At 44.5% G+C, this 24191-nt stretch overlaps 1 protein-coding gene across 5 annotated transcripts; it reads right to left on the bottom strand.

The window, feature by feature from the left end:
- Positions 1-2353: 2353 nt before the first annotated feature.
- On the bottom strand, positions 2354-23845 carry rpusd1 (RNA pseudouridine synthase domain containing 1). 5 transcript variants are annotated; one of them, XM_078417656.1, is made up of 8 exons: positions 23748-23845; positions 20881-21029; positions 20288-20468; positions 18602-18809; positions 17123-17246; positions 11417-11519; positions 8285-8386; positions 2355-4497 (listed from the first exon to the last, which is right to left on the bottom strand). In XM_078417656.1, the coding sequence occupies exons 4-8, from the start codon at positions 18781-18783 to the stop codon at positions 4097-4099; spliced, it is 912 nt and encodes a 303-aa protein (XP_078273782.1). In that variant the 5' UTR covers positions 18784-18809; positions 20288-20468; positions 20881-21029; positions 23748-23845; the 3' UTR covers positions 2355-4096. The 5 variants fall into 5 exon arrangements, with proteins under 5 accessions (XP_078273787.1, XP_078273782.1, XP_078273786.1 ...); XM_078417660.1 differs by having other exon boundaries at positions 11471-11519; XM_078417659.1 differs by having other exon boundaries at positions 17147-17246.
- Positions 23846-24191: the final 346 nt, after the last annotated feature.

The raw sequence follows: 24191 nt of genomic DNA, 5'->3' as shown, positions 1-24191 counted from the left end.
CTTTATGGGCGACTATTTGCCCACCTTGGGTCACATGTGACAATAAAGTATTCACTTCAATTCAATATCTTAATAAAAGTCAAATTTCTTTAGAACAGATGCAACAGCAGTAATTTGTGTTACCTGTGCACTCCACAGGTACTGGACTACCAAAGCTGTGTCCATACCACTGGGAACACTCCATGTGTTTTACCATCAGGTTCATAAGCTAGTATGTCAGGATCAGGCAGAACTGTCCACAAAACAAATCCACAATCCTCACTTTTACATGAGCAGCAGGGTTTGGCTTTTGTAGTTATCCTGAAAATAATGGTTATTACAGAATACAGACAAAACCAGAAGAAATAAAATTACTTGCAATAGAAAAGCAAAAAGTGTTTCATAAGTTCTAGGAGCAGAATTAGGCCATTATTTTTGATACGTCCTCTTATTCTGAGGCTATGTCCTTTGCTCCTAGACTCTCCCATCCTGTCCACATTCACACAATCCAGGCCTTTCACTATTTAGTAAGAATCTTGTGAATTCGAAAAAGGCATCGTAAGACTGCCTCTGAAAATCAAATTCTTATTAAATTGATGCCGATTCTGTCAGTTTTCTTTTTATTAAAAAAATAACGTATTGTACGTTTGTTGCCAGGACTCGATGGCCTGCGCTATAGAGAGAGGTTGAGCAAGCTAGGACTTTATTCCTTGGAGCACAGGAGGATGAGATAGAGGTGCAGGTCATGAGAGAAACAGATAGGGTAAATGCACAGTGAAAATTTACCCAGGGGAGGGGAATCAAGAAGCAGGGGACATTAGTTTAAGATGAGAGGGAATAGATTTATTAGGAACCTGAGGGGAACTTCACACTTTTTATTATTAAACACAAAAGGTGGTATATATATGGAACGAGGTACCAGAGGAGGTAGTTGAGACAGGTACCATCACGACGTTCAGAAAACTTTGGACACGTAAATGGATAGGATAGGTTTAAAGGGATATGGGCGTAGCACTAGTAGGTGGGACTAGTGTAGATGGGGCATGGTGATCGGCGTGGGCAAGTTAGGCCGTAGGGCCTGCTTCCACGCTGTATGACTCTATGATTACTGAGTTTCTGTTTCCCCAAAGCAGTATAGGAGCTGAAAACCTGAAAAGAAACATGTCAAAAACACCCAGCAGGTTGGGAAGCACCACTTATGGAGAGAGCAAAACAGGATTTATGCTCTTTAGTTACCTGTTCTGCCAAAAGTTAATTATCTGAAACATTAACTCTGCTTCTCTATTGGTCCTAAACAACCCGTTGAAAAAGACACAAAGTGCTGGATCAACTCAGCGGGTCAACCAGCATTTTCGGAGAACATGGACAGGTGACTTTTCAGGTCAGGATCTTACTTCGGGGGGGGGGGGGGGGGGGGAAGAAAGCTGGAAGAGAGGTGGGCAGGAAAAGCCTGGTAAGTGATAGGTGGATACAGAGTTAGGATTAAGTTAGATGTATACAGGTGGGCGTAAAATGATTGGAAAATGCTTGGACAAACGTGAAAGATGAAAAACAAAAAATGTGAGATAAGAATAGAAGAGGTGTGAAATGTGAAGCCAGATTGAGGAATATAGGTGCAAGGGGAGGGGGACGTTGTGTTGTAAATCATGGCGTTGTTATTATTTTCTGGAAATGGCAGTGCACCCTCCTTCCTTATCAACTATTTAGCCAGGGATAAAAGGCACACCCTCCTTAGTTCCATAGAAGATTAACTTTTCACGCTATTACCATTTAGAACAAAACACAAAACGTTGGAGTAACTCAACAGGTAGCATTTCTGGAGAACGTAGAAAGATGATGATTCACGTTGCACCCTTCCTCAGCCCTCAAGCTCACGTGGACTACCATTCTGACACCGCTCTCTCCGTTCTCGATCTCTCTGTCTCTATCACTGGGCAGGCTAGCGACTTCAGTATTTTTTGATGAGTCCTACTGTTTAGAACTGTTGTGTCCAAAATATCAACATATTTCCTTAGGTGTTGCCCAACAAGGAGTTGAAAGTAGACACAAAAAGCTGGAATAACTCAGCGGAACAGGCAGCAGCAGAAGGAATGGGTAACGTTCCAGGAGTTGAAAGTAGACACAAAAAGCTGGAATAACTCAGCGGAACAGGCAGCAGCAGAAGGAATGGGTAACGTTCCAGTCTGAAGAGGGCCCCAACCTTCTTCAGACTGAAACGTCACCCATTCCTTCTGATGCTGCCTATCCCGCTGAGTTATAGACAATAGACAATAGACAATAGGTGCAGGAGTAGGCCATTCAGCCCTTCGAGCCAGCACCGCCATTCAATGCGATCATGGCTGATCACTCTCAATCAGTACCCCGTTCCTGCCTTCTCCCCATACCCCCTCACTCCGCTATCCTTAAGAGCTCTATCCAGTTCTCTCTTGAAAGCATCCAACGAACTGGCCTCCACTGCCTTCTGAGGCAGAGAATTCCACACCTTCACCACTCTCTGACTGAAACAGTTCTTCCTCATCTCCGTTCTAGCATTTTGTGTCTATTTTCGGTGTAAACCAGCATCTGCAGTTCCTTCCTACACAAAGTTAAAAGAGCAATTTCTTGCATCTCTCATGGTTGTATGGGATAGTACCACGAAAGGGAACTGGTCGGTGGAGATGGAATAGAGTACAGGGAGACTTGGACGGAACAGTCCTTTCTGAATGTTAATATAGGAATTGAAGATGCATTGACGGCGGAATTCCTGTGGAGTTAATAATCATAAATCAATTGGTTTAGTTTAGAGATACAACGCAGGCCATCGGCCCACCGAGTCCACGCCGACCAACGACCCCTGCACACAAACACTATCCTACACATCACAGCTGCTGTACCATCACAGAAAGCTGAAAACCATCAGTAACCAACAGTCATTGCTCGTAAGCCAGAACATCTTACAACCCAGTGGTATGAATATTGATTTATCTAACTTCAAGTAACCCTGGCATCCCCTCTCCCCACCCTAGTCATTCGACTAGTTTCACTGTTTGTATTTCCTCGTTATCACCTTTTCCACAGTTAACAACGGACCAATGTGGGCTTCCACCTTTCCCTGATCATCGTTGTTGGCATCGATTTGTTCTTTTCATACCTTTCATTCATTTGAGCTCTGTACCTTTTTATACCTCTAGTTTCTCTCTCCCCTGGCTCTTAGTTTGAAGAAGGGTCTTAACCCAAAATGTCAGGTATTCCTTTTCTCCAGAGATGCTATGTGACCCACTGAGTTACTCTAGCATTTTGTGTCTATCTTCGGTATAAACCAGCATCTGCAGTTCCATCCTACACAGTTATCCGCCCTTATTAGGCAGACAACATCAATGGGTAGAGAGAAAACAGGTCCACGTAAATTGTGTGTATAAATTGAATATCAAATTTAATTACATTTTCTGTACTTTGCTAATGGTTTAGTCAAAAATACGTTTTTCACTTCAGGAGTACATATTTTTCTAAAAATAATTATAAAAACGGTGGTATGTCAATAACATGTATGACATAGGGAAGGCATGGTAGTACAGCAGTAGAGTCACTACCTTACAGCGCCAGAGACCTGGGTTCGATCCTGACTTTGGGTGCTTGTCTATACGGAGTTTGTATATTCTCCCCATGACCTGCATAGGTTTTCTCCAAGATCTTCGGTTTCCTCCCACACTCCAAATACTTTTTTGTAGGTTTGTAGGTTAATTGGCTTGGTATAAAATGTAAATTGACCCTATTGTGTATAGGATAGTGTTAATGTGCGGGGATCGCTGGTCGGTGCGGTTGGGTTGAAGGGCCTGGTTCCGGGCTGTATATCTAAGCTAAACTAAATTAAATTATATAGTCTGTTCAACAGTACATTTCTGTGGTGGAGGGGTATTTGGAACATGGAGGAGGAAGAACAACTTTCAAAGGTGTCACCAAGTATGTTAACCCAATAAATGCTTGACACACAAGGGGTGAATTCAGTCAATACCAGTAAAGCAACATAAGTACACAGCAAATCTGGTTATTTCCAATAACCTGGTGGCCCTGGGGCATCTATCCATCTTGTCAACAACCACGGTTGAAAACTTCATGGCAACTCCCCATTCACAAAAGGTCATAAACATGAGCTCGCCGCCCACTCATTTAACCATTGCAAGCACATTTCCCTTTCTTCCTTTGTCTCTTCACGAGGCTTTTTCACTGGTATTTTGTCAGCCTGAACTCCAAGAGCACCGTTCCTCTCACATTGCTCTGTTATGTATTTCTCTTTTAGTTCCCCAATGATATTATGCAGGTTATTGACATGTGTGCCCTTCTCCCAGTTGTTGTCCACTGTGTGCGTGAAGGGGTCGGGTGTGGTCACCTCTATCGGCTCTCCTTCCACAGGGATCTGCAGGTAATAGGCATGAAGCATCATGCGATAAGGGCCGTTATCTGTCTTCAAGCTGTAGGTGAAGTCACCCACGATGGGATGCCCAATGGAACTACAATGAACCCTCAGTTGATGCGTCCGACCTAAACAAAGGAGAGCAAGACACGTTGAAATAAGTTACCTCTGCAGAACACTGGAAGAAAATACAGGCAGTCCTTGGGTAAGAGTTCCATTCCTTAGAATTGTCCCTTACACGATTTCTCCATTGGTCAGAAGCATCCATTTTCTATAGATACCCATATTGTATTACTCTATATACACTTGTTCTAATTCATTGACCAATTTCCTTAACACTACCCATAATTTAATGGAATACATTGAATTTAACACGGTATTGAAACTGTCACGGCATTGAAATTGACAAATTGTATTTTTCTTTCCACTCAGGCCACAGTCCTATCAATCCTATGCCAAATCTCATCCAATCAATTCTGTTCTTCCATTTATTTCCTTCCAAATTTTTGCGACTTATATGTCACTCTCTATTCTGCCTCAACTCCACCCAGCCCACATTGCTGGACAATGGCTAATTAATCTAACAGCCGGCACATCTTCAGGAGAAAGGGATAAACTGATGCACCAGGGAAGAATGTGCAAAGTCCTCACAGCCAACACCAGAGATCAGAGGATCATATTCCAGTCAAGTGAACCATGAGGCAGCAGCACTATTTGGGGGAAACCTAGAAACAAGGAACTGCAAATGCTGGTTTACAAAAAAGACAAAAAGTGCTGGAGTAATGGGGCTAGCCAGGCAGCATCTCCGAAGAACATGGATAGGTGACATTCCGGGTCGGACTACTCTTTATAGACAGATTGTGGGGGGGGGGGGGGAGACGACTGGGAGAGAGGACAGGCAGGATGAAGCCTGGCAGGTAATAGGTGGATATACAAGGGGAACAGTGGAGTGGTAGGCAGAGGGTTGCATGATAGGCACTTGGTTGGACAAAGGCCAGAGATGAAAGGACAGAATATGTCAGTCAAAAGGATTGAACAGTTGCGAATTGCAAAGGCAGAGGAAGGAATGTAGGTTGGGGAACACTATCTGGGGATCTATCAAGCTACGCACGCCCGATCCAACAGCTGAACAACTGCGCCACGGACTGGAACACGCCCCGGTAGCCAACTCGCCACACATGCCTCGCAGGGGACTGCGGTGAAGCCGGGCGGCGAGGTCTGCCTGGGCCGAAGGAGCCTCAGCGGCAGCGGCGATGAGAACCTGGGCAGCGGGTGCCTCGGCAGCAGCATGAGCTTCGGTGGTGGTGGGGCCTCGCGATCGACCCGCAATCAACGGTCGATGATCATGAGGAGGGTAGGGGAAGACAATGGGGACCCGGCATGGGGGGAGCGCAGTGAAAAACAATGGACCCAGCGTGGGGGGACCGCCGTGAGGGATGGTGGGGGAACAAAGGGGGACCCCGTGTAGGGGAGGGGGGGTACTCTAGTTTAGAATCCTTTGCCCAGGGGACGTCTGCATTTGTTTGTTTGTTTCTTTCGTTCCAGTTAAGGCGCCGTGCACATGGCAGCCAGCCCACAATCACTTGTCTTGTTCTTTTTGTTTTCACTTTAAATTCAAGTTTTTGTGTACCTTGTGCGTTATGACTGTTGGCAGACCAATTTCCCTCCGAGGATGAATAAAGTTTATCGTATCGTATATCCCTTCGCAGATTTGTCAGTAACTGGACTGCATAACTTTAAATGATTTAGCAGAAAGATTGGAGGAGTGTTGAGATGGAAATTATTCAATGAATTACAGGGGTCTGGAACTCACTGCCTCCACACATTCAACGTGTGTAAGAAGGAACCGCAGATGCTGGTTTATATCACAGATAGACACAAAATGCTGTAGTAACTCAGCAGGTAAGGGCAGCATCTCTGGAGAAAATGATCAGGTGATGTTTCGTCAGGTGAGAACATCACCTATTCCTTTTTCCAAGAGAAACTGCCTGACCCGCCAAATACTTTACCAAGGAATCCTAAGAAAACTGAAATTAACAGGGATCTCTCACCTGTGTCCCACCCAAACTGTACCCCTTTCTCCCACTATCCCACCCCTTTTACCCTCCACCAATATCCCCTCCTCTGGCTTCACAATTTACTCCTCTTCTCTCGCAATCTTACAGCCTATTGTCCTTTAATTTCTGTCCTTCATCCATCCCTCTGCCAATCAACCCCCCCTCACCTATATCCACCTATCACTTGCCAGGCTTTCTCACTCCCCCACCTCTTTTCTCAGCTTTCTCCCTCACCTCTCTCCCCCCCCCCCTCCCTCCATTTCAATCAGCCTGAAGAAGGAAACCGAACCATAACATTGCCTGTTAACAAGTTACTTCAACATCCTGTGTCTTTTTTTATGGTAAACTCCTTGGCTACGCTCAATCCAGTCACAAACCAAATCAAGCCATTCTTTGTAGATTAATTGGCCTCTGTATATCGAGTGTGTAGGAGTGGGAAAGTGGGATTGTAGAGACATAATGTGAACAGATAATCAATGGTTGGTGTAGACTCGGTGGGCTCAGGTTCCATGCTGTATCACTAAGAACAAAACTAAACTAAATGGCCAAAAAGCACTACTGCACATGTTCACCAAGATAGTGTTCTTTGCCCAAGAATCTAATCTCATGACAGAGTTAAAATGATTTAAGAAATCCTGCAGCGCAAACCGAATATTTGACCGTTTGACAGTATGATTTTGGAGGCATGACCACGAAAGATCCTTGCACGATGGCGCAGCGGTAGAGTTGCTGCCCTACAGTGCCAGAGAACCAGGTTTGATCCTGACTATGGGTGTTGTCGGTGCAGAGTTTGTACGTTCTCCCCATGACCGCGTGGGTTTTCTCTGGGTGCTCCGGTTTCCTCCAACACTCCAAAGACGTCCAGGTTTATAAGTTAATTGACTTCGGTAAAATTGTAAATTGTCTCCAGTCTGTAGGATAGTGCTAGTGTATGGGGTGATTGCTGGCCAGTGCGGACTCGGAGGGCTGAAGACCCTTTTTCGGCGCTGTCTAAAGTCTGAGGGAGAGCTCTCCTAATTTAGATACGTCACTAGATGTTAATAAGAGGATTTTAACAGATGAGTATCTAACTGTCATAACTAAATCCAATGGCTAAATCACTCCGGCCTGAACATTTGTTGTCATTCTTATCAGAACTTTTTATTACAATTGTTTTAATATCTTAGAACAATTAAAAGTCAAACACGTTGCTATTGTATCAAGTTTTGTTACATTTCAAAAGTAATTAACTTTATGAACTTTAATAAATGCGCAGCGCGGGGGGGAATGGCACCCGTCCTGGCATGTACAGCGCCTGATATTCCTCCCATGTTGCAGCGCGGCGGCAGAGGGTCAAAGAAGATGGCCGCCGGCAGGACGAACATGCAGCATTGCCTTGCGGCCGCTCTCCTACTGCTGGCCACCACGATGGCCGCTCAGGGCAAGTGATTCCCTCTCCCCTTTCCTCTCCCCCCTTCCCCGTCCCCGAGGGAGACTCCCCGGCCGGCAACGGGTCCACAGGTCGTCGGTTGAGGGAGGATTGCCGGGCCCGCAGGAGAGGTTTGGACCCAACGGGTTCACGGGTCGTCTAACACTCTCCTGGTGCTGGCCGCCGCGATGGCCACCCGGGCCCGGGGTGAGTGGATTCCTCTCCCCTTTCCTCGCCCGTCCCCGGCCCCTGGGGAGACACCCCGGCCGGCAACGGGTCCACGGGTCGTCAGTTGGGGGAGGGTTGTTGGGCCTGCAGGAGAGGTTTGGACTCATCGGGTCCACAGGTCATCTAGTATTTGATAATTTTTGATCATGCAAATTTCTGATCAAAACTAACACATTAGCTCACATACAATATGCAGGTAAAGTTTTGAGCAGGATTACCAACCTGTTAAAGGGTGGAGGAGTACTTTTGTAACTGGATCTCCACTGTAGAAACCTCTTTCCAAAACAGTCAGTTCAGTCTGGCATGGCTTGGGATTTTGACAACCTTTGTATAATTACACAAAAAGAACTCATTTAAAGATCAGATTTGTCTTACTTAAAACCTCAAACAGATAAACTAAACTAAATGGCCAAAAAGCACTACTGCACGAGTTCACCAAGATAGTGTTCTTTGCCCAAGAATCTAATCTCATGACAGAGTTAAAATTATTTAAGAAATTCATGATTGCCCTGCTGCGCAAACCCAATATTTTATTGTTTGAAAGTATGATTTTGGAGGCATGACCATGATAGATCCTTGCACGATTAGGGGCGGCACGGTGGCGCAGCAGTAGAGTTGCTGCTCTACAGTGCCAGAGAACCAGGTTTGATCCTGACTATGGGTGCTGTCCATAATGTTTGGGGCAAAGACCCATCATTGATTTATTTGCCTTTGTACTCCACAATTTGGGATTTGTAATAGAAAAAAATAACATGTGTTTAAAATGCACATTGTCACATTTTATTAAAGGGTATTTTTATATATTTTGGTTTCACCATGTAGAAATTACAGCTGTGTTTATACATAGTCACCCCATTTCAGTGCACCATAATGTTTGAGACACATGGCTTCACAGGTGTTTGTAATTGCTCAGGTGTGTTTAATTGCCTCCTTAATGCAGGTAATAGAGAGCTCTCAGCACTGTTTTTCCTCCAGTCTTTCCATCACCTTTGGAAACTTTTATTGCTATTGCTGTTTATCAAGATGAGGACCAAAGTTGTTCCAATGAAAGTTAAATAAGCCATTGTGAGACTGAGAAACAAGAATCAAACTGTTAGAGACATCAGCCAAACCTTAGGCTTACCAAAATCAACTGTTTGGAACATCATTAAGAAGAAAGAGAGCACTGGTGAGCTGACTAATTGCAAAGGGACTGGCAGGCCAAGGAAGACCTCCACAGCTGATGACAGAAGAATTCTCTCTATAATAAAGAAAAATCCCCAGCACCTGTCCGGCAGATCAGAAACACTCTTCAGAACTCAGGTGTGGATTTGTCAATGACCACTGTCCGCAGAAGACTTTGTGAACAGAAATACAGAGGCAACACTGCAAGATGCAAACCACTGGTCGGCTGCAAAAATAGGATGGCCAGGTTACAGTTTGCCAAGAAGTACTTAAAAGAGCAACCACAGTTCTGGAAAAAGGTTTTGTGCAGACGAGGCAAAGATTAACTTATATCAGAGTGATGGCAAGAGCAAAGTATGGAAGAGAGAAGGAACTGCCCAAGATCCAAAGCATGTCATCTCATGTGTGAAACATGGTGGTGGGGTGTTATGGCCTGGGCATGTATGGCGTTGAAGGTATGGCTCACTATTGTCATTGATGATACAACTGCTGATAGTAGTAACACAATGAATCCAAACATACTGCTAAAGCAACAAAGGAGTTGTTCAAAGATTAAAAAATGGTCAATTCTTGAGTGGCCAAGTCAATCACCCGATCTGAACCCAATTGAGCATGCCTTTTATATGCTGAAGAGAAAACTGAAGGAGACTAGCCCCCAAAACAAGCATAGTCTATAAGCTAAAGATGGCTGCCATACAAGCTTGGCAGAGCATCACCAGAGAAGTCACCCAGCAACTGGTAATGTCCAGAAATCGCAAACTTCAAGCAGTCTTTGCATGCAAAGGATATGCAACAAAATACTAAACATGACTACTTTCATTTATATGACATTGCTGTGTCCCAAACATTATGGTGCCCTGAAATGGGGGGACTATGTATAAACACAGCTGTAACTTCTACACGGTGAAACCAAAATGTATAAAAATACCCTTTAATAAAATTTGACAATGTGCACTTTAACCATGTGTGATTTTTTTCTATTACAAATCTCAAATTGTGCCTTACAGAGGCAAATAAATAAATGATGGGCCTTTGTCCCAAATATTATGGAGGGCACTGTAAAACCCAAACAAGTTACTTGTATGATTTATCCAGGAAGTTAAAACTCCTAGCCCTAATAGTGCGTAAATGCATTATTCTAATTCTCCCAATTATTCATATTGTGAAATTCACTAGAACATACAAGAGTACAGCATAAGAACAGGCCCTTCGGCCCACAATGTCCGTGTCAAACACGATGCCAAGACCAATACTTATCCGCTTGCACATATTCCGTATCCCTCCATTCTTTACATATCCATGTGCCTATCCAAAAGCCTCTTAAATTGTGTCTGCCTCCATCACTCCGGCAGCATGTCCTGGCACTCACCACCCCCTGTGTATAAAGCTATTCTGATTATTTTGTCAACCTTGTTGTATGACAAGAAACATTTTTCCCACTTGGAGCCTCCAGCTTCCATCTTTCCACCACAATTCTGCAGTTAATATCATGAGGGTACAACAAATCTTTTTTCCTTTCAGCCTCGTCTTCCTATTCTAACCTGCACTTTTTTTTACACACCATCGCTGCTAAAATTGAGACAGTGCACCTTCTCCAATTACTGCTCAATCTCTCAAAATTCCATCACGGTTCTGAAACCCAAGTTCAGATTGACAAATCATTACTTCCACACTTTCTTCACCTATGCTAACTTCCTACTCTGAATGAAAATAAGTACCTGTTGAGGAAGACAAACAAGGGGGGGGAAGGGGGGAGGTCTAGAATAAAGCAATTGGGAGCATGGGATTAGGCCCTTCGGCCCAACTTGCCCATGCCAACCAAGATGCCCCATCTACACTAGCCCCACCTGCCGAAGTTTGGCCCAAGATAGACACAAAAAGCTGGAATAACTCAGTGGGTCAGGTAGCATCTCTGGAGAAAAGGAATGGGCAACGTTTTGGGTCGGAACCCTTCTTCACACTGAAAGTAGAGGTGGGGGGGTAAATAGACTAGAAGCGAGAAAAGGCCAGAACAAATCAGAGCCGGCAACACGTGACTTCAGGAATGGTGGAGCCCATAATGGCCCAATGTTGGCTGGGGAAAATCATTATGGGCCCCACCCATCCTGAGGTAATGTGTTGCCAGCACAAGTGAGTATAAAGTATCAATCAAGCAATTCTTCCTGGGGCTGCTGTATACATCAACCTTACTGTGCATTCCAACAGTACACATCATGTGAGTCATTCCCACTGTTGTACTTTTACCAATTGCATGATTGATGGCCATTCTGCCCAAAGAGACATGACCTCTGACCTGTGGAAAAGATGACAGTGTTAGATTATACACATAAATCAACGATCCTTTTTCCAAGACACACTTGCATACCTGAACAGTGTAAAATACTTTACAAATGCATGACAATTATGCTCATATCGCTTTTTATGCACTTCCAACCAATGATGACAATTGCAGTGAATGCAGCTTAAAAGGACTGTAGTTTCAAAATTAGGAATTTGATGTGCATAGAAAATTGTTGAAGAGGCCAAGGAAAAATGCTCTGCTTAAAATGATACAAGCTGCTAGGGTCCACATAAAAAAGACAGACCTAAAGAGAATTCTAACAACTGAAATACTGCAAACACTCAGAATGTCAGGCATCACCCGTGAGTAAATAAAGATGCGGCATTTGTCAGTGCTGGCAAAGAGAGAAAACAGATTAGTTTTCAATTGTGGAGAGGGTGGGGATAGGACAAAGGGAATACCTCTGATAGGGCGAGTCCAAAGTTGCCAAAGTGATTGTGCTGTTTATGGAATTAACGGGTGGGTGGGTGAGTGAGTGAGTAGCAATTTAAAACATTTTCATATTTCATACCTCATCTCTCCTGATCTCATAGCCTTTTGTCTTTTCAACTCTGGCCTTGGTCCAAATATCTTGCAATTAAAAACCTCTCCCCAGCACACCAATATCCATCTTTCACTTGCCAGGCTTTGTCCTGCCCCACCTCTCTTCCAGCTTTCTTCGATCTTCTACAATCAGTCTGAAGAAGGTCCCAACCTGAAACGTTACCAATCCATGTTCTCCAGCGATGCTGCCTTACTCACTGAGTAACTGCAGCACTTTGTGTCTTTTTTTGTTAAACTTATTTTGTCCAGAAGTTTGCTCGATTCTAATGAAAGGTCACGGGTGTGAAACTTTTATCTGTTTTTCTCTGTTGCCACCAGCATAATCAAGGACGTCTAACACCAGTCACTCCCTTTTCCCCTCTCCCATCAACATTTCTTCCCAGCTAATAGACAACTGAACCTATCACCAACTAGAGAGCGGTCCTGACCAACTATCCATCTCATTGGAGACCCTCGGACTATCTTTTATCGGACTTTACTGGACTTTATCTCGCACTAAATGTTATTCTCTTTATCCTGTATCTGTACACTGTGGACGGCTTAATTGTAATCATGTATAGTCTTTCTGCTGACTGGATAGCATGCAACAAAAAAGCTTTTTACTGTACCTCAGTACAGGTGACAATAATAAACTCAACTAGTTACATGTATCAAATTTATTAGATCCTTTTGCAGATATTACCAGGATGGATAAAGAGTAACTAACCAATATAGTATATTGGGATTTCCAAAAGACATTCAGTAAGGTACCAGGTTAAAAAAAAAATTGCTGTACAAGCTATGACTTTTAAGATAATATATTAATGTTGGAAAAACTTTGATTAACAGTCATTAAAAAAAAGTTCTGAGAAGCTCACATGTTTTAGGTTAGCCAGCTGTGCCCAGTGGTGGGCTACAGGGATCAGTGTTAGCCCTCAATCTCTGTTCACGTCACCGATAAAGACACCATGTATAATGTGTCCAAGCTATGCCTGTTTCTTTATTGGTTACGTTAAACAATCCTTCTTCCACAAGTAGCCCAGCACCATGCCCAATTCTTTCTGCTCTACATCAACGACTGCATCAGGGCTGCCTCCTAATTTGATCAACTGTGGGGCGACATGGTGGCGCACTGGTAGAGTTGCTGCCTTACAGAATCAGCGACTCATGTTCGATCCTGATCGGGTGCTGTCTGTATGGGGTTTGTATGTTCTCCAGTGACCTGTGTGGGATTCCTTCAGGATCTCTGGTTTCCTCCCACACTCCAAAGACGTACAGGTTTGTAGGTTAATTGGCTTGGTATAATAAATTGCCGTTAGCGTGTGTAGGATAGTGTTGGTGTGTGGGGATCGCAGGTTGGTGCGGACACGGTGGGCCAAAGGGCCTGCTTCCGCGTGATATAGTTGAACTAAAAAGACTTTACCACTAATTTCCATCCTGCCCATAAAAATCACTTGGACTATCTCTGAGACCTCTCCACTTTTTTGATATCCCTGCCTCCATCACGGGACAGACTGTCAACTCACGTCCATCTCAAACCCACCAACTCCCACTGATACCGTGACTACTCATCCTATAACCTTGTCTCTTGCAAAGACACCATCCCTAACTCTCAATTTACCTGTCACTTGCCCGGCTCTGCCCTGCCCTACCCGCTCTTTTCCAGATTCCTCCCCCTCTGCGATCAGTATGAAGGGTCCCAATTAGAAATGTTGCCTATCTATTCCCTCCAGAGATGCTGCCTGACCCTGTGAGCTTAAAAGGGCTGTAGTTTCAAAATTAGGAATTTGATGTGCATAGAAAATTGTTGAAGAGGCCAAGGAGAAAATGCTCTGCTTAAAATGATACAAGCTGCTAGGGTCCACATAAAAAAAACAGACCTAAAGAGAATTCTAACAACTGAAATACTGCAAACACTCAGAAGGTCAGACATCAACCGTGAGTAAATAAAGATGCGGCATTTGTCAGTGCTGGCAAAGAGAGAAAACAGATTAGTTTTCAATTGTGGAGAGGGTGGGGATAGGACAAAGGGAATACCTCTGATAGGGCGAGTCCAAAGTTGCCAAAGTGATTGTGCTGTTTATGGAATTAACGGGTGGGTGGGTGAGTGAGTGAGTAGCAATTTAAAACATTTTCATATTTCATACCTCATCTCTCCTGATCTCATAGCCTTTTGTCTTTTCAACTCTGGCCTTGGTCCAAATATCTTGCAATTAAAAACCTCTCCCCAGCACACCAATATCCATCTTTCACTTGCCAGGCTTTGTCCTGCCCCACCTCTCTTCCAGCTTTCTTCGATCTTCTACAATCAGTCTGAAGAAGGTCCCAACCTGAAACGTTACCAATCCATGTTCTCCAGCGATGCTGCCTTACTCACTGAGTAACTGCAGCACTTTGTGTCTTTTTTTGTTAAACTTATTTTGTCCAGAAGTTTGCTCGATTCTAATGAAAGGTCACGGGTGTGAAACTTTTATCTGTTTTTCTCTGTTGCCACCAGCATAATCAAGGACGTCTAACACCAGTCACTCCCTTTTCCCCTCTCCCATCAACATTTCTTCCCAGCTAATAGACAACTGAACCTATCACCAACTAGAGAGCGGTCCTGACCAACTATCCATCTCATTGGAGACCCTCGGACTATCTTTTATCGGACTTTACTGGACTTTATCTCGCACTAAATGTTATTCTCTTTATCCTGTATCTGTACACTGTGGACGGCTTAATTGTAATCATGTATAGTCTTTCTGCTGACTGGATAGCATGCAACAAAAAAGCTTTTTACTGTACCTCAGTACAGGTGACAATAATAAACTCAACTAGTTACATGTATCAAATTTATTAGATCCTTTTGCAGATATTACCAGGATGGATAAAGAGTAACTAACCAATATAGTATATTGGGATTTCCAAAAGACATTCAGTAAGGTACCAGGTTAAAAAAAAAATTGCTGTACAAGCTATGACTTTTAAGATAATATATTAATGTTGGAAAAACTTTGATTAACAGTCATTAAAAAAAAGTTCTGAGAAGCTCACATGTTTTAGGTTAGCCAGCTGTGCCCAGTGGTGGGCTACAGGGATCAGTGTTAGCCCTCAATCTCTGTTCACGTCACCGATAAAGACACCATGTATAATGTGTCCAAGCTATGCCTGTTTCTTTATTGGTTACGTTAAACAATCCTTCTTCCACAAGTAGCCCAGCACCATGCCCAATTCTTTCTGCTCTACATCAACGACTGCATCAGGGCTGCCTCCTAATTTGATCAACTGTGGGGCGACATGGTGGCGCACTGGTAGAGTTGCTGCCTTACAGAATCAGCGACTCATGTTCGATCCTGATCGGGTGCTGTCTGTATGGGGTTTGTATGTTCTCCAGTGACCTGTGTGGGATTCCTTCAGGATCTCTGGTTTCCTCCCACACTCCAAAGACGTACAGGTTTGTAGGTTAATTGGCTTGGTATAATAATAAATTGCCGTTAGCGTGTGTAGGATAGTGTTGGTGCGTGGGGATCACAGGTTGGTGCGGACAGTGGGCCAAAGGGCCTGCTTCCGCGTGATATAGCTGAACTAAACTAGACTTTACCACTAATTTCCATCCTGCCCTCAAAAATCACTTGGACCTGGGTGTCCTAGTGCATCAGTCACTGAAAGGAAGCATGCAGGTACAGCAGGCAGTGAACAAGGGGCCACAGTTTAAGAATAAGGGGTTGGCCATTTAGAACAGAGATGAGGAAAAACCTTTTCAGTCGGAGTTGTAAATCTGTCTCAGAAGGCAGTGGAGGCCAATTCTCTGAATGCATTCAAGAGAGAGCTAGATAGAGCTCTTAAGGATAGCGGAGTCAGGGGGTATGGAGAGAAGGCAGGAACGGGGTACTGATTGAGAATGATCAGCCATGATCACATTGAATGGCGGTGCTGGCTCGAAGGGCCGAATGGCCTCCTCCTGCACCTATTGTCTATTGACCTCTCCACTTTTTTGACATCCCTGCCTCCATCACAGGACAGACTATCAACTCACGTCCATCACAAAGCCACTGTTACCTTGACTACTCATCCTATAACCTTGTCTCTTGCAAAGACACCATCCCTAACTCTCAATTTACCTGTCACTTGCCCGGCTCTGCCCTGCCCTAACCGCTCTTTTCCAGATTCCTCCCCCTCTACTATCAGAATTCTCTGCCTCAGAAGGCAGTGGAGGCCAATTCTCTGAATGCATTCAAGAGAGAGCTAGATAGAGCTCTTAAGGATAGCGGAGTCAGGGGGTATGGGGAGAAGGCAGGAACGGGGTACTGATTGAGAATGATCAGCCATGATCACATTGAATGGTGGTGCTGGCTCAAAGAGCCGAATGGCCTACTCCTGCACCTATTGTCTATCAGTATGAAGGGTCCCAGTTAGAAATGTTGCCTGTCTATTCCCTCCAGAGATGCTGCCTGACCCAGTGAGTTCCTCCAGCACTTTGTGTTTTGTACCTTTGTAGATTTCTCAACATTAGACACTGAAGCTTGACTTTCTCCATGGTCAGGCACTCGGCTGAGCAAAGGGGAAAATATGTGGAAACTTGCACATTAAACCAATTATTCAGCAGTGCAAAGATAACCTCAGATGTTCACTGTTGCTCTGTTCTTGATTATTGCAGCTGAACAGAGTAATTATTCTCTGCTGTGACAAGGCCATCTGGTGGCAGCAAACGTTAATGCAACACTTCCAGTACAAATGGAAGTCAAAAAAGTCACAAAGTCACTGGGTCAGGCAGCATCTCGAAAGAACATGGAAAGGCGACATTTCGGGTCGGGCTGCCTGACCCACTGAGTTACTTCAGCACTTTGTGTCTTTTTTTGTAAACCAGTGTCCGCTATTCCTCCTGTCTACAAATGGGAAAGGGAGAATGAAACGTGTACTTATATATTTCAACCTAGCGCAGTATTTTGTTGTTAAAGCTTTAGAACAGGAAGATGATTATGAACAGTGCTTATGAACCATCGCGTCAAAGTGAAAATGTGTGCAATAAAGTAAATAGGTCAGAGGCGAACCAGAGCCAGGTATATCTTGGTTACCAGACGATCTCGGAAACACCGATAGGCCTTGGCAGCTGCCATCTTATTGAGAGCAATGCACAGCGCCCCACTCGTAGAGAAATCCAGCTGATGACAAAATCTGCCCAGAAACACAAAAACAAAATGTAATACGTCAAACAAAATGTAATACATTTAACAGTTTTTAAAATTGTCCCTAGTGTGTGTAGGATAGTGTTAATGTGCGGGGATCGCTGGGCGGCACGGACTCGGTGGGCCGAAGGGCCTGTTTCCGCGCTGTATCTCTAAATAAATAAAAATAAACAATGGTCATCTGGGAGAGAGCGAGAGACAGGTGATACCAATGGAAAGGAACACTTTGAAGTTTTCAACCATGACCCTGTCTTTAAACTGAGCACCTTTGACCCCTTCACATTACAACCCACTCAGGCTAACCTTTCCATCCCTCCTAACCAACAAGGAGTCGAGAAGGTCACATCCCAACTCAAAAATAACAAGAAGCCTTGTGAGCAGACTGTATCCACACCTAAACTGATTCCCGGTAACAATAAAAACACTTAATTGGCTGCAGCATGGAGTGGGATATTCTCAAATCATAAAAGAACGTAGAACAGGACAACACAGGAACAGCTCTTTGACCCACAATGTCTGCTCCAAACATGATGCCAAGTTAAACTAATCCCCTCTGCCTGCACATGAACCATATCCTCTCCATTCCCTGCATATCCAAGCGCCTAGCTTAAAAACTCTTAAACGCCACTATCGCATCTGCCTTCGCTATCACCTGTGGTGACGCGTTTTTGGAATCCACTACTTTCTGTGGTAAAAAACTTGCCCCACTTACCTTCTTTAAACCTTACCGCACTCATCTTTCCTCTTGTCTTTCATATTTCGCACCGGGGAAAAAAATACTTACTGCCTACCTGCGCCCTGTCCTGCTCTGGATGAACCACATTCAGAACACTCAACTCACTCTTTAGACTTTACTTTAGAGATACAGCACAGAAACAGGTTTTTCGGCCCACAATGCCGACCAGCAATCACCCCACACACTAACTAGCACAATCCTACACACTAGGTAAAATTGGCAAATTATTGAAGCCAATTAACCTTCAAAGCTGCCTGTTGTTAAGAGTGTGGTAGGACATTGGAGCACCCAGAGAAAATCCACACGGTCACAGAAAGAACTTACAAACACCGTACAGACAGCACCTGTAATCAGGATCAACCCCGGGTCTCTGGCGCTGTAAGGCAGCAACTCGACCGTTGTGCCATTGTGCTGCCATGATCTGATCTGATATCTGTTTACAACACACTCAAATTCACTCCATCCATGGTACTACTGGACATAGAACTTGATGCAATAAAATGGAGTTTATTTACCTTCTTTAAATTCCAACAGTGCAGATGAGCTAAATTCAGAGTACAACCATCTTTCACATGCAAAGAATGTGAAATAGATATTTAGGTACTCACCTAAACCCATAGTAGGTGTTTGGGTCTGCAAGCTCAGGAAACTGGTGCTTCAGTTGAGACTGGACAGTCAGCTTTTCATACCACATCTTGCTGTCAATGCGGACATCCCAGTGTTTGTTCACCACCAGGAAATCAGAGCTTTGGTACAAAGTACACAGGTTCCCAATGCTGGCAGTCTCCATTTCCAGGCCACGTACAGAAAGTAGCCCTGAGTGAAAATGAAGAACTTGAAGATTACCGTTTAGCTCGTCTACTTTCAGGATAAATAAGTCTGATACTGCTCCGGTAGACCGAGCTCGTGGGCAGATCAGACTATGGAAAGGGCGGCAAAACATGGCGGCGGCTACACGTGTAAATAGGCAAACAGAATTTTGCTGTGCAGTTGCACCTGACAAACAAAGCACCATTGAAGACCATGAGACATAGCAGCAGAATTAGGCTATTCTACCCATTGAGTCTGTTCCGCCATTCAATCATAGCCAATCCATTTTTCCCTCTCAACCCCTCTCCTGCCTTCTCCCCGTAACCTTTGACGCCTTTCCTAATTGAGAACCTGCTAATCTCCGCTTTAAAAATATCCTATGACACGACCTCCACCAGTCTGTGAGAATGATACATCGGAAGTCAAGAACCTATGAATGTCCTCTTTAAAAATACCCAATGACTTGGCCTCCACTGAGTCCATGAATTCCACCCTCTGGCTGAAGAAATCCCTCCTCGTCTCCATTCTAATCCTGTTATTCTGAGGCTATGCCCTCTGGTCCTTGATTCCTCCACTCCTTCAGTGCTGCTCTTGACACATCCCATCTACTGATCGGTCAACAAAGGAAGCCAATGGCTGGAGGCCTGCAGCAGCCCGGGGGTTTGCCTAAATCGGGCACCGCTCATAACAAATGGAGCGTGGACTGGACTTGAAAAATGGTGCCAACGCATGGCGCCACTTGCATGCGGGCTCAGTACACTATTTCCAAACAATTTCTGTACAGTGGCACAGCGGTAGAGTTGCTGCCTTACAGCGAATGTAGCGCCGGAGACCTGGGTTCGATCTCGATTACGGGTGCTGTCTGTATGGAGTTTGCACGTTCTCGCCGTGACCTGGATGGGTTTTATCCGAGATCTTCGGTTTCCTCCCACAGGTTTGTAGGTTAATTGGCTTGGTAAATGTAAATTGTCCCTAGTGGGTGTAGGATAATGTTAATATGTGGGAATCGCTGGTCGGCGCGGACTCGGTGGGCCGAAGAGCCTGTATCTCTAAACTAAACTAAAGTAAATTGCTAATTGGGGATGGTATGGCAATACTTACTGGACTATTGGTAAGAATCTTTCTGTGTGTTTGCACTTCGCACATGTGACAATAAAGTACCATTGATCACCAGAGATCAAATAGACCGACAAAGAGACCTCCAAATAGACTCCGAACTATAGTCTTCGGGACATTATTTTTGACTTTTCAGTAATATTGTTTATTTGTTGTCATAATACATACATATTCAGTATATATAATATATGTGTGTGTATAAACAATATATATATATTGATTTTGCAGTATTTTTGGATTTCATACACACACATATATATATATGCGTAGGGGGATTGCACAGCAGGCGAGGTCACGACCCCTGACCCGTACTGTTGCCACGCAACGCCTTCTGGAGTGCAAGTGGTGAACTTCAGGTAAGCACTTACTATGGCTGCCTGTAGTGGGGGCCCGTCTTCTGTCCCAGCATCTGTTCAATTGTTGCAGTGTGTTTCCAATCTAGCAACTGAGGAGTATGCACGATATGTCCAAAAATTCTTCTTGATTGGTATTGACCCTTTCTTCGTGCCTGAAGCTGAGAAATCCCGTGACATTTCCCAACTGCTAGAACTAAATTCCATGGACATAAATAAATAAATAAATAAATGTAAATGATTGTGCGTAGGCATTAAACAAGAAAAATTGAAATGTATATTTTGGCAAATAATAAAATGTCCTGACAGCTTAAACACCCACTTGCTTTCAAAGATATTGTCAATTTACTGAATTGGATTATGTCCAATTACTAGCTAACAATTAATTATGCCATTCCTTGGCTTGCATCTGAGTAAAATGTAATTCAAAACCCACGTATGGTTTGCAATTTTTTAATGATAAATCTAGCTTCAGAAGCTTTTTCTTTTTGCATGTAAAAACATACTTGAAAACCATGGGTGATTTTACAATTTTACAGCCAGATTTGTCACTTCTAAAACTTTTTAGATACCATAGGAATCAGGAAAAAACACAAAGAATGCCTTACTGTTGATGAAATGCAGTGAGCAAATGCGATAATTCTCGATCTTTTAAGTCTTGATAGCTGCACGGCCAATGTTCGCCAACCACTTTAGCTGGTGTTGTCCCTTCAACTCTCTCTTCTCTCTACCATCATTTCTCCTCACTTTTGGAATTCTGAAGTACGATAAATATCTCTCACGGTTACCCCTATTTCCACAATTTTTACAGCACAAAAATTGGCCATTTTGGCGTTTTTTTCAAGGTAAGAACGTACGTGTTGCATGTGTTACTAGTGTATGCCGGAAGCTGCCATGTATTCCAGATGGCATGAGCGACACGCCATTTGACCTGATGACCTCCCGTGCAATCAATAGACAATAGACAAAAGGTGCAGGAGTAGGCCATTCAGCCGTTCGAGCCAGCACCGCCATTCAATGCGATCATGGCTGATCACTCTCAATCAGTACCCTGTTCCTGCCTTCTCCCCATACCCCCTCACTCCGCTATCCTTAAGAGCTCTATCCAGCTCTCTTTTGAAAGCATCCAACGAACTGGCCTCCACTGCCTTCTGAGGCAGAGAATTCCACACCTTCACCACTCTCTGACTGAAAAAGTTCTTCCTCATCTCCGTTCTAAATGGCCTACCCCTTATTCTTAAACTGTGGCCCCTTGTTCTGGACTCCCCCAACATTGGGAACATGTTTCCTGCCTCTAATGTGTCCAATCCCCTAATTATCTTATATGTTTCAATAAGATCCCCCCTCATCCTTCTAAATTCCAGTGTATACAAGCCTAATTGCTCCAGCCTTTCAACATACGACAGTCCCGCCATTCCGCGAATTAACCTAGTGAACCTACGCTGCACGCCCTCAATAGCAAGAATATCCTTCCTCAAATTTGGAGACCAAAACTGCACACAGTACTCCAGGTGCGGTCTCACCAGGGCCCGGTACAACTGTAGAAGGACCTCTTTGCTCCTATACTCAACTCCTCTTGTTACGAAGGCCAACATTCCATTGGCTTTCTTCACTGCCTGCTGTACCTGCATGCTTCCTTTCAGTGACTGATGCACTAGGACACCCAGATCTCGTTGAACATCCCCTCTTCCTAACTTGACACCATTCAGATAATAATCTGCCTTTCTATTCTTACTTCCAAAGTGAATAACCTCACACTTATCTACATTGAACTGCATCTGCCATGTACCCGCCCACTCACACAACCTGTCCAAGTCACCCTGCAGCCTTATTGCATCTTCCTCACAATTCACACTACCCCCCAGTTTAGTATCATCTGCAAATTTGCTAATGGTACTTTTAATCCCTTCATCTAAGTCATTAATGTATATCGTAAATAGCTGGGGTCCCAGCACCGAACCTTGCGGTACCCCACTGGTCACTGCCTGCCATTCCGAAAGGGACCCATTTATCCCCTCTTTGCTTTCTGTCTGTCAACCAATTTTCTATCCATGTCAGTACCCTACCCCCAATACCATGTGCTCTAATTTTGCCCACTAATCTCCTATGTGGGACCTTGTCGAAGGCTTTCTGAAAGTCGAGGTACACCACATCCAGACTCTCTTCTGTCAATTTTCCTAGTTACATCCTCAAAAAATTCCAGTAGATTTGTCAAGCATGATTTCCCCTTCGTAAATCCATGCTGACTCGGAACGATCCTGTTACTGCTATCCAATTCCCCCTATATATATGCACACTGAATATGTATGTATGTGTTAATATTTTTTACTTTGCAGTATTGTCTGTCTGTTTGTTTACTTAATACAGTAAACAGACAGACAATTACTGCAAAGTAAAAAATATTAACAATAATCAAAACAGATAATCAAAAATAAAATAAGATAGACAAAAAAACTGGAGTAACAGCGGGTCAGCAGCATCTCTGGAGGAAAGGAACAGGTGACGTCCCAGGTGTGTATATATGTATATATATATATATGTGTATATATATACATATATATACATATATATACACATATGTATGTACACATACATTCACACACAGACACACACGTATATATATACTGAATACGTTGCAGTATTGTCTGTTTTCAAACACATATATATATATAATTGTCTGTCGGTTTACTTTATTAAGTAAGCAGACAATACTGCAAAGTGAAAAATATTAACATATACATATATATAAAATGTGTAGGAAAGAACAGGAGATGCTGGTTTAAAGCAAAGATAGACACAAAATGCTGGAGTAACGCAGCGGGACAGGCAGCATCTCTGGAGAGGACTGGGTGACGTTTCTGGTCGAGACCCTTCTTCAGACCATTGATGGCCGTTTCCCTTCATTATCGTTACTTTTTTTGCATATCTTTCATTCATTTGTTCTATATCTCTCTACATCACTGTCTATGTCCCTCGATTCCCTTTTTCCCCGACTCTCGGTCTGAAGAAGGGTCTCGACCCGAAACGTCACCCATTCCTTCTCTCCCGAGATACTGCCTGTCATGCCGAGTTACTCCAGCATTTTGTGAATCTCTTCGGAATAAACCAGCATCTGCAGTTCCTTCCAACACACACACACACACACACACACACATATATGTGTATATACATGCATATGCATAGATATGTACACACTCAAATGATGGCTGAGTCGACTTGAAGAGCCGAATGGCCTAATTGCACTCCTAATTCCTCATGACAATAAAACACTCTTGAGATGCTTCAGTCACCCAAGACTCATCTCCTGGACTCATCTCCCAGAAACATAGAAAATAGGTGCAGGGGTAGGCCATTCGGCCCTTCGAGCCAGCACCGCCATTCAATGTGATCATCCAGAATCAGTACCCCGTTCCGGCTTTCTCCCCATATCCCTTGATTCCCTTAATCTCCTCATGTAAACTTCCTTAACACCGACCTAGCTAGCTGCCTCCCCGCCTTGGTTACCGGCCTTCAGGGTCGCCTCCTCGGCGTGGGGATCACCGTTGTCCGTGTCCGCCTCCCGCCCTCTCTCCCTCCGTCCCCCGCGCGCTCTCCCTCCGCCCCCCGCGCGCTCTCCCTCCGCCCCCCGCGCGCTCTCCCTCCGCCCCCCGCGCGCGCTCCCTCCCTCTCAGCCCCCCGCGCGCGCTCCCTCTCAGCCTCCCCCGCCCCCTCCGCGCGCGCTCTCTCTCCGCCCCCCGCGCGCTCTCCCTCCGCCCCCCGCGCGCGCTCCCTCTCAGCCTCCCCCGCGCGCGCTCCCTCTCAGCCTCCCCCGCGCGCGCTCCCTCTCAGCATCCCCCGCCCCTCCGCGCGCGCGCTCTCTCTCCGCCCCCCGCGCTCTCTCTCTCAGCCTCCCGCCCCCCCCCGAGAGCGCTCTCTCTCA

Source organism: Rhinoraja longicauda, chromosome 21, assembly GCF_053455715.1.
Source record: "Rhinoraja longicauda isolate Sanriku21f chromosome 21, sRhiLon1.1, whole genome shotgun sequence".
Taxonomy (NCBI): Eukaryota; Metazoa; Chordata; class Chondrichthyes; order Rajiformes; family Arhynchobatidae; genus Rhinoraja; species Rhinoraja longicauda.
Note: the sequence above shows the minus strand (reverse complement) of the source record. Positions and strands in the feature narration are given on the sequence as shown.

Coding starts and splice junctions, on each gene's coding strand:
- rpusd1 (XM_078417656.1), bottom strand. CDS start 18,783: ATGGAGACTGCCAGCATTGGGAACCTGTGTACTTTGTACCAAAGCTCT. Junction 11,520..17,122: donor CCAAGATATACCTGGCTCTG/GTTCGCCTCTGA, acceptor TCTTTTCCACAG/GTCAGAGGTCATGTCTCTTT. Junction 4,498..8,284: donor ACTCCTCCACCCTTTAACAG/GTTGGTAATCCT, acceptor TCCTTTGTTTAG/GTCGGACGCATCAACTGAGG.